This window comes from Drosophila miranda, chromosome XR (genome assembly GCF_003369915.1).
Source record: "Drosophila miranda strain MSH22 chromosome XR, D.miranda_PacBio2.1, whole genome shotgun sequence".
NCBI classification, from domain to species: domain Eukaryota; kingdom Metazoa; phylum Arthropoda; class Insecta; order Diptera; family Drosophilidae; genus Drosophila; species Drosophila miranda.
This window is the reverse complement of record NC_046674.1, coordinates 43,204,080-43,214,443: the sequence shown is the minus strand read 5'-3', so window position 1 is coordinate 43,214,443 and position 10,364 is coordinate 43,204,080. Positions and strand designations below refer to the sequence as shown.

Here is a 10,364-nt window from a genome sequence, read left to right as displayed (position 1 = left end):
ACCGGCCTTGAAGAGGGGTCAAGCAAACTATGGACATGTTTATTCGGGTGGAATGCGAGCAGCCAATGCCAGACTAACTTCCAAACCGAGCAATTTTTACGGGAGTCCAAAGTGTAATGTTTATATTACATATATGTATAGCTTTATTCTAGTCAATAAAAAAGCCAATTTACAAATTTTAAACTATTGAAATTTCACAATTAAGACCATTGATAATCGGGGTTTCACATCTGTCAAAAAATCCCACCGTTCTCCGGGATGTGCTTAATATGCAGAGCCTAATACAAATGTATCTATTTGTATGCATATAGTCTTCGAAATCCCACCGTTTGCTTTAGAACGACATATCGATGGACAAAAAAAACCGGGACATATCGTTCAATTAAATATTATCGAAAGTGCCAACGATGGTTGTGCAGCCCTAAGTCTTATATTTAGTATGCTTGAATTCTAATTCACATTTATCAAATACATAGATACTTTCGGTGTTATCAATATGCCTAAGGAACAGTTTCGTGCATCGGCTCTGAACAAAAAAATGTAAGTGTCTCCATCTTAAATTTGAACTAGTTAAAATCACCGTTTCCCCAGTTCACATGTACAGTTTGGAATCCGATGGCCGATGAGATTCAGCAGGAAGCGCTGGTAAGGATCACCTCAAAAAATCTCTATCAGGGACAACGACAACCGGTGCCTTCTGGCGTACTGGATCGTCGAATGGGCATCAGCACGAAAGATGCTGTATGTGAAACGTGCGGTCATGGTTTGATTGAGTGCATCGGGCACTTTGGCTATTTAGACTTAGCGCTCCCAGTCTTCCACATAGGCCACTTCCGTGCCACAATTAATATTCTACAGATGATATGCAAGTCGTGTGCTCAGGTGATGCTAAAGTTTGAGGACCGTCTTTCATTTGACAAAAAGCTACATAATCCAAATTTCTCATATCTGGGAAAAAAGGCCTTGCATGCACAGATGTTGGCCAAAGCCAAGAAAGTCACAAAATGCCCACACTGCGGAACCGCCAACGGAGGCGTGAAGAAGGGTCCTGGGCTTCTGAAGATTCTGCATGATCCATACAAAGGGCGCAAGGTAGATGCTGTGTTTACAAGCAACATGGATGAAATGCTTCGCTCGACAGAGTTCAATCGCGACCTTAATCTTACACTCAGTAATTACAGCACGGCTGAGGAGCTCACTCCACTAATGGTGCTGGACCTTTTTGAACAGATCCCACAGAGTGATGTAGCCTTATTGGGAATGTGCTCTCGTGGTGCCCATCCAAAGCATCTAATTGTGACGCGTGTATTTGTGCCTCCTGCCTGCATTCGTCCATCGGTATTATCAGAAGTAAAGGCCGGCACAACAGAAGATGACTTGACTATGAAACAGAGCGAGATCTTACTAATTAATGATGTGATCCAGCGGCACATGGCTACCGGCGGAAAAATAGAACTTATATATGAAGACTGGGACTTTTTACAACTGCATGTGGCCCTTTACTTTCATCGCGCCATAGCTTGTGGTTTTGAATCTCCTAGATCCTTTTCTTTTTTAAATGGTATTTTAACCATACACCTACCATTCTCATCTCTTCTTGTTGTTTCCAAGAAATGCTTCTCGCAAACATCTTCTACATCATTCTTTTCACTTTCCAATTTCCAGAACCGCTCTGAGTTCCCAACTTCAATTGTTGTCGCCACAATAAATTTATCACCTTTTGATTTGGTGCAACCGGATATAATCCATCCGAATTCTGTATTTCGGCCAAGTAGTCCGTTTATTTTGACTACTCCGTCTTTTAAAATATGTGTACACATCTATCCCAATTATTACATCTACCCTACTTGGATTGTTAAAGTTAGGGTCTGCCAACACATAATCTTGCCACTTAGTTTTGTCAATATTGAATGGCTTTATAGGTAAAGCTTTCATCAGTCTCGGAAGAATAATTGCTTCAATATTTAGAGGACCTTTATCATAATCACGAGTTTTTACCGATAAAGTATGTTTGTACTTTGAAGTGCAAGAGTCTGTAGATGACACTCCACTTACCTCGGTGTTCGCTCTTTTTCGTACTAAGTTTAATGTTTGCGCAGCTTGCTCTGAAATTATGGTACATTGCGACCCACAATCAATTAGAGCTTTAAAGATTTGTATCCGAAGGCTGCTTCTGTGCTTGTACGAGACGCGTACGTGGATGATATTCCTACTGGTTGCGATAATGTCGACGATCTCATTGCACTCAAAGATGAATTAAATTTGCTATTGAGCCAAGCTCAGCTTAAACTTCGAAAATGGAGTTCAAACTGTTGGTCACTACTCAATTCGCTGCCAAAGGACATTTGTGAGTATCCGCTTGAAGCCCTAGAGAGAGATAGCCCCACTCAATATGTCAAGGTTCTTGGAATACGCTGGGACCCGGCTGTAGACGAGCTTTCCACAAGTGCTCTGACAAAACGGATTTTACTGTCTGAGCTTGCCAAGATCTACGATCCACTGGGCTTGCTTGCCCCCACAACTGTATTTCTAAAGGTTCTCTTTCAAGATAGTTGGCTGAGCTCGGTCGAATGGAACGAATCACTACCCGCGCAGCTATGCGCACGGTGGAAACAGATTGTAGCTGAAGTTCATTTACTGGAAAGCTGTCGCATACCTCGCTACCTATCCTCGCCACTTCAAGCAACGGAGCTGCATGGATTCGCCGATGCTTTGTCTCATGCATACGCCGCTGTCATCTACAGTCGCGTGAAATTCAATAATGACTATGTTGTAAGACTGATCGCCGCAAAAATCCCGTGTTGCACCCATCAAACCTATATCCAAATATCCAATATCCGAATTGAATGCAGCCCATCTTCTGTCGAAATTTATGTCTTTGGTTAAGCACTCTCTAATGATTCCTATTTCCAGTACTTCGTGTTAGTCAGACTACGAAATTGTACTACATTGGCTCTCATCACCACCACGAATTTGGAACAGTTATGTTTGTAATCGCACTGCTGAGATTCTGGAAGCTTGTTCACGTAGCTGCTGGTAGCACATTCGCATCGAGGACAATTCCGCGGACTATGCATCACGTGGACTTCTACCAAAGGATCTGGTAGAACATCAACTGTGGTGGAATGGATCACCCTTTCCAAATCAGGCCCCGAGCAGCTCTAACGCTCTCGGGCTATCTTACTTTCTCACTCGCGTCTAAGCTTGCTGCATAGGGCCCGGCAATTTGGCCCGTCAACCCTTGCATTTTTAGTCTTGAGCTTATCGTCGCAGCTATTAGATTAACATCCTCGCATCAATCGTTCGCCCAATTACCCCCAACCTCTTCACTTTCATTAAATTCAAAATTGCAACAGTTATTAAAAACGCTTAATAGCTTAACATTTTGTGACCCCGACGTGATTGTGCAACAAATAATCCATCAGTGCAATCACAAACTATAATAGCATTCAAAGCTCTAAACTAATTGCCATCTCAACCAGTGTCATCGACCTCATAAGTTATCCATACATATATACACCGGCCTCCCCTGCATATTCTGTAGTGCACGTAGCTGTTGGCTTGCGCATCTCTTTTCGGTCATCTTCCAGTAAGAAACGTTTCTTACACCGGCCGCCTTTGTATATACGGTTGGTACATAGCTCGGCTATTGTCGTCTATTGCTCATGTTACTCTTTGCGATCATCTTCCCGCTAGAGACGTTGCTCTCCCTGCTAACGCTGCCGCTACCATGGAAATTAATGCTGCTAACGAAATTCCAATGACCAGTGAGCAAAACAGGGTACCTTTTTTGAAGCTAAAGTCAACGGAATTATGCGAGAAAATGAAAAGGTTAGTTACCGCCTGGCAGAATGAGTCGTCGGACTGTAACTACTACATGCTCGTGGTAAAGCAAGAGAAAGTCGAGAAGTTGATCGGCAAATTTGAGATGTTTCACTGCGAGCTTGAGGAATTGGATCGAAGCGAAATTAACAGTGGATTGTGTGACATTTTTGAGTCACTTGCCAGCTAGCTAAAGGCGGCGATTATGAGGGAAATGGCTAAGAGTAGCGGCCGCATGCCGCTTCATTCTACCTTGCCACGTGCAGATCCTGCGATCTGCTCAGTGGTGCCCAAACCCTGGAGCGCGCGCATATGTGAATTGAACTTGTCTGAAAGCTCCCGAAGCATGACCACTGACCCAGGTTCCACAGCCTGGAGCGCCAAGATCGCATTGATGTGTGCCTGAAAGACCAATCGCCGATTATTGAATCTGTTTTCCAACAAATCTAATGCCACAGCATAATTGCCATCTGAGATTTCCAGCGACCGAACAGTCTCCAAAGCCGAATCCCGCAGACAGGAACGCAAATGCTGGAGCTTTTCTATGTTTGTTAAGTCCGGATGGCTGTCGATGACGGTGGCAAACATTGAATAAAAGTCCGTCCAGTTCGCATACCCGCCGCTAAACGTGGCGTGCAGAAACTTCTCCGAAAACTGGATCCAGCGAGCCAAGAGAAGTGGGTGGAACGATTGAACGACCCCGCATTCGCAAACTTAATTCCGTCGTGGGAATCTATGGCCTCGTTCTTGGAGCAGCGATGCAGATCATTGGAGACGATGGACTTTTCTATGGCAAGCTATGCGTTGAGCAATCAGGTGGGCAGAAGTAGAAAGCATAATAATTCTAGGTCCACATTGGTTACAACGAACCAAACCGTAGCATGCTGCGCGCTATGCAACGATGGTGCTCACGAGGTCCAGCACTGTCAGAAGTTTAAAGCGCTGTCACCCACAAATCGCCATAAAGAAGCCAAGCGGCTTTCGTTGTGTATAAATTGCCTCAGAACAGGGCATCGATTACTTCAGTGCACCTCGAGCAACTGTCGTACCTGCGGGGGTAGGCACCATACCCTCCTTCATTTTGGTAGCCCTGAAGATACCGCAGTCCAAGGGAAATCAGCGCCGTATACTCCATCTCAGTCTGCGCTGTCTGAGTCTACGCCGTCTGAGCATACCACTGAGCCCTCTACTTCAGCGTCTACCTCGTCTGCTCTTATTGCCCAAGATGATTTTGTTCTACTTGCCACGGCCACGGTCTTAGTCAAAAATCGTTTCGGAGTTTTAGTTCCCTGCCGAGCGTTGCTGGATTCCGGCTCCCAGTTGCATCTAATAACTTCTCGTTTCGCGAATCAGCTTCAGCTTCGAAAAATGAAATCATCGACTCCAGTTTCGGGAATAGGCGACTCTAGCTTCGTCACGGATGGATTTTCGGTCAACGTTAGCCTGCACTCTCGCTCATCGGATTACTCAACTCTCATCACTGCCATTATAGCCTCTAGCATAACCGATCGACAGCCAAGCTTTGGAATTGACACTCAAAACTGGAACATTCCATCTAACATACCACTAGCTGATCCGGAGCTTTATAAGCCGCAGCGCGTCGATCTGCTAATTGGCGCAAGTCTGTTTTTCGAACTCCTGTGTGTTGGTCAGGTCAAGCTACTGCCAGGATTGCCTTCAATTCAGAAAACGCGCTTGGGATGGGTCGTGTCTGGAGGTTGTTCGCGTTTAAAAGGTTCCTCGTTGATGGTCTCTCGCGCTCGGGCCGTAGCTGCTGAGGATAATAATCCAGAGGATCGGCTTGAGGTGCTTCTTCGGAGGTTTTGGGAGGTAGAAAATTGCATCGAACCAATAATAAAGTCTACCAAAGAAGAGCTAGATTGTGAAGCACACTTTGTGCAGCATTTCCGTCGACTACATAAAGGCGATTATTGTGTTCGGCTGCCAGCAAAATATAATTTGGATCTCCTTGGAGAATCTTACAATCAAGCGCTTCGCAGATTCCTGACCCTTGAGAGAAAGTTAGATCGGCGCCCTGATGTTAAATCTCAGTATGCAGCATTTATAAAGGAGAACCTTGATTTAGGCCATATGTCTCAGGTTCCTACCCAGTCAATCAGCAACTGCCGATATTTTTTGCCTCACGATTGCGTCATGAAGGAAGATAGTTCTACGATCAAGCTTCGCGTCGTTTTTGATGGATCCGCTTCAACCTCATCTGGATATTCCCTGAACGACGTTTTAATGGCTGGTCCTGTAATCCAACCCAAACTGTTTCATATTCTTGCTCGATTTCGTTCATACGCCGTTGCGATTACGGGAGATATCTGTAAGATGTATCGTTGTGTAAGAGTCTCGACCGAGGATAGCAACTTGCAGTGTATTCTGTGGAGAAACTCCAGGGAAGAAGACTTGCGTGTGTATCAATTGGACCCCGATACTTATGGGACGAAGCCTGCCTTCTATTTATCTGTGCGAGCGATGCATCAGTTGGCAATGGACGAGCAGATGGCGTTTCCAGTTGGAGCTGAAATCCTTCGCCGTGACTTCTACGTGGATGACTTGATTTCTGGAGCCAGCTCTCAGGAAGAGGCTGTCCGAATTCGGGAGCAAACTGCTGGAATTTTGTCTAGAGTCAGTTCAGATTGAGGAAATGGTGTTCGAACTTGCCTGCTGTGCTGGATGGAGTTCCGGAAGAGGACAAGGAAACCTTTTTGAAGTTCGACGATGGCAGCCATGTAACTAAAACTTTAGGACTTGCTTGGGATCCGGTTTCTGATCAACTGTTATTTTCGTTCTCGGCCCTACAATCTTCTTCGAATTCCTGCAGGCGCTCTGTTTTGTCTACGATCCTCTCGGACTATCTGTTCCCGTAATTACTTAATCCAAAATCTTTCTCCAGCGTTTGTGCCAAGAGAAGTTGTCCTGGGATAAAAGCCTTCCTGTCGCACTGAACACCGAGTGGCAGGAAATATACACCAGTTTTGGTCAGATTCGTCGACTTGAATTTCCTCGGCTTGTACTCTTTCCTGACTCTACGCTGGAAATTCACGGATTTTGCGATGCCAGCATCGAGGCTTATAATGCATGCATTTATGTCGTGTCAAAGGGTCAGCATTCTAGCAGTCACTTACTTTGTACATCTGTTGCTTTGTGTTACTGTTGGTGTGATTCTGCCGTTGCGCTCTCTTGGATTCGGGACGAGCCGTCAAGATTTAATATATTTGTTGCAAATAGAGTAGCAACAATTCAGGAAATGTCGGCGCTAAGAATGCACTGATGGAATTAAAGCGCCTAGTCCTCAGCGATGACCATCAGAAGGCGCTGCTGGATTTTTGCTTGGTCGAGGCTATGGACTGGCATTTCATTCCTCCGCGCTCCCCTCATTTTGGTGGTCTATGGGAGGCTGCAGTGAAGACGGCCAAGTACCACTTTTACCGTGCGATAGGCAACTCGGTTCTTTGATTTGACGAGCTGCGGACGCTGTTGTGCCACATCACTGCAGTGATTAATTAAAGACCTTTAGTTTCAATTTCAGAGAGCCCTGCCGATCTAGATTTTCTAACTCCAGCACATTTCTTGAATGGTGGCCCTCCTGCTTCGTTCGCTGAGCCTGACGTCACGCAGCTAAACTTCGATCGCCTGGACGGCTGGCAGCGCGTTTCATACCTGCAGCAGCTCTTTTGGTCCCGGTGGAAGGAGGAGTACATCACGTCACTGCAGCAGCGCTCAAAGTGGCGCACTGCGAAGCCCAGTTTAGCAGTCGCAGATTTGGTTCTTGTCAAGGATGAGAATCTTGCTCCCATGAAGTGGCCAATGGCGAGAGTGGTCGAGATTTTGCCTGGACGAGGTGGCGTTTCCCGAGTTGCTGTGCTGAAGACGTCATCTGGAATCACCAAGCGCGCCGTCAACAAGCTGTGCCTGCTGCCCCTTAAAGATGCTGTGAAAGTCAGGCTTCCAACGGGGGGAGTATGTCGGGTCAAGCAGCTTAAATATTGTAAATTATTGCAAGTGGTGCGGCCCAAAGGAAATGCATTTTGTTGTTGTCATTTCCAATGCCGACACTGTAAAGATCCTTTGCTACCGCATATGCACATGCAGCGGAATTCTTTCGTCTCTTTATATCGCAATCTCTCGTACTCGGCTTAACAGCGGCCCCGAGCAGCTCTAACGCTCTCGGGCTATCCTACTCTCTCGCTCGCCTCCAAGCTTGCTGCATAGGGCCCGTCAATTTGGCCCGTCAACCCTTGCATTTCCAGTCTTGAGCTAATCGTCGCAGCTATTAGATTAACATCCTCGCATCATCCGTTCGCCCCAATCATCCCCATATGTACATACGCGATAAGTTGGTTTACATATGCAAATAAATTGTGAATTATAAACAGCCTCTCGACTTTCATTAACTTCAAATTGCAACAGTTGTTAAAAACGCTTAATAGCTTAACAATTATTATAGCCAGCATCAAGAAAACAATTTCATTTTTTCTCGCCCTGTCTCTCTCTAACACACACGTAGCATAGGTGCCTTTGCTTAGAGTAAAACATTAGCGCCTAGATCTCAGAGACTATAAAAGCTAGAGCAATCAAATTTGGTATCCACACTCCTAACATATCGGACCGAGACGAGTTTGTTTCAAAATTTCGCCACAACACCTTCCGCCCCCGCAAAGGACGAAAATCTGGGGATATTCACAAATCTCAGAGACTATTAACGCTAGAGTAACCAAATTTGGTATCCGCACTCCTGTTAGATCTCACTATAAAACGTATATCTCAAAATTTCGCCCCACCTCTTCCGCCCCAACAAAGGACGAAAATCCGTAGCCAACAGGAACAGGATCATGAAGTAAACTACATTCATTTAACAAGGGACTGAAAATGCCGTTCGACCTCGGTAAACCGTATGGGTACGGATGACCAGAGTAGCTTTCCTCAGAATAGGTGGTTTGGAAAATTTGGGCAAAAAGATCGGCAAATGCCTGATCACTATTTGCCGAAGTATTACATAATGATTGCGAGGATGGGTGTGCAGACATTCTACGATTACTGTTAACGAAGCAGTAAAACTGTTTAGGGTCCTGAAAAAAACGTATCCTGCATCGAGATAGGTAGTTCTTATAGCATTGTGCATTAAGAACTGAAAAGTTTGACCGAGCTGTTACATAGCGAGAGTGAGAAGTAGGAAAACAAACAGTTCCTGGCAAGTTAAAATCCCCAAGAACTATCATATGATCTTTATCTGATAGCGAGGAAAAAACAGCGGTTCAAGCGGACAAGTGCTGCTCATAAAGATTTCCGAACAAGGAATATACGAGCAAGTAATGAATATAGTGAAAGCGGGAAAAATCAGTTTTACACACAGGTATTCCAGTGCGTGTTGAACCTGGACTGTGAAGTGTTCAGACGTGAAGTTAGAGTCCACTGCAATCAGAACTCCTCCTGCACGTCGAGACGAACGGTCCTTTCTAAAAGTTGTGTACCGACCTGCCAAAACCTCAGAACTAAGAATGTCCGGCTTTAACCAGGTTTCATTAAACACAATAACGTGGGAAGCAAATGCAACACTATCCCGGAAAAGAATGCTGAGCTTACTACGTAAGCCTCTAACATTCTGATAGGTTACTCAGAGAAGTTAGTTTTTTGGAAGGGTGGAAACAGGACGGGAAGATGAGGATGGCACATTGGGATGATTTGTAAGAGTTCTGGTGGGCCTTTTCTTCTTCTTAGCCTTCTTAGACTAAGTATCGGATATAAATTTAGTGTTGTGGTCGCAGCAGCAACTCACAACGTTTCCCCTCGTTTTTATAACATAACTTATAACGATTTCGGTCCCCGGTGTGAGATTACCATCTTAGCCTAATAGATTGCTTTCAATATACCTTTCACTCTTAGTAAATCGTAGAAAAATGCTTGGTATGATGTTAATGCACAATTTGATCAAGGGTGACGTAGATAGCCCTGACTTGTTGAGTCGCATAAACTTTACGATTTCTATTAGATCTTTCTTGTAATTAGTATTTTGTTGTATTTTGAATGCATATTAGCTGTTTTTTTAGTTCAGGTATAATTTTCCTCGAATATTAGTCTAATATATATATTTCTTGCATGCACGCGACCGGTCCGGTAACGTAACGACATTTGGCGCCGAATTTTATTTAGTTTTTGTTATTATTATTGTTATTACTTTATCGAATCTTATGAAGTCTAGTGTAAGTCTAGGGCAAAGCGGGAGCGCAATAAAAGCTCGCTCTTGGCAAATTAGCCCCGCTTTCCCACCTAACGTAAGCTAGGATTAGAAGAAATTTTCAGAATACTTTGTTGGAAGTAAAAAAAAAGAGATACGATTGAGAAATATATAAACAAATATATCAAAATCTAACATACATATGTGCAACATAAATTGCCAAATTGACCGCGTCGTGTGTACAAAAGAACACTGAAAACAGACTGCAAATCACCGCGTTGGTCGTGCAATACCCTGTCTGCAGCTACGTATACCGCCAAGGGAGAGCCAATTAGTGAGATCATCCAGCGACAGAAGA

General features: G+C 44.6%; 1 protein-coding gene across 2 annotated transcripts; it reads left to right on the top strand.

Annotated features, from left to right (window-relative positions):
• Nucleotides 1-398: 398 nt before the first annotated feature.
• LOC117186306 (DNA-directed RNA polymerase III subunit RPC1-like) lies at nucleotides 399-2,238 on the top strand. Of its 2 annotated transcripts, none has more exons than XM_033386897.1 (2): nucleotides 399-540; nucleotides 605-2,238. In XM_033386897.1, exon 2 carries the CDS (start codon nucleotides 616-618, stop codon nucleotides 1,924-1,926), a length of 1,311 nt encoding a protein of 436 aa, XP_033242788.1. In that variant the 5' UTR covers nucleotides 399-540; nucleotides 605-615; the 3' UTR covers nucleotides 1,927-2,238. The 2 variants fall into 2 exon arrangements, with proteins under 2 accessions (XP_033242788.1, XP_033242787.1); XM_033386896.1 differs by having other exon boundaries at nucleotides 592-2,238.
• The last annotated feature ends 8,126 nt before the right edge of the window (nucleotides 2,239-10,364 follow it).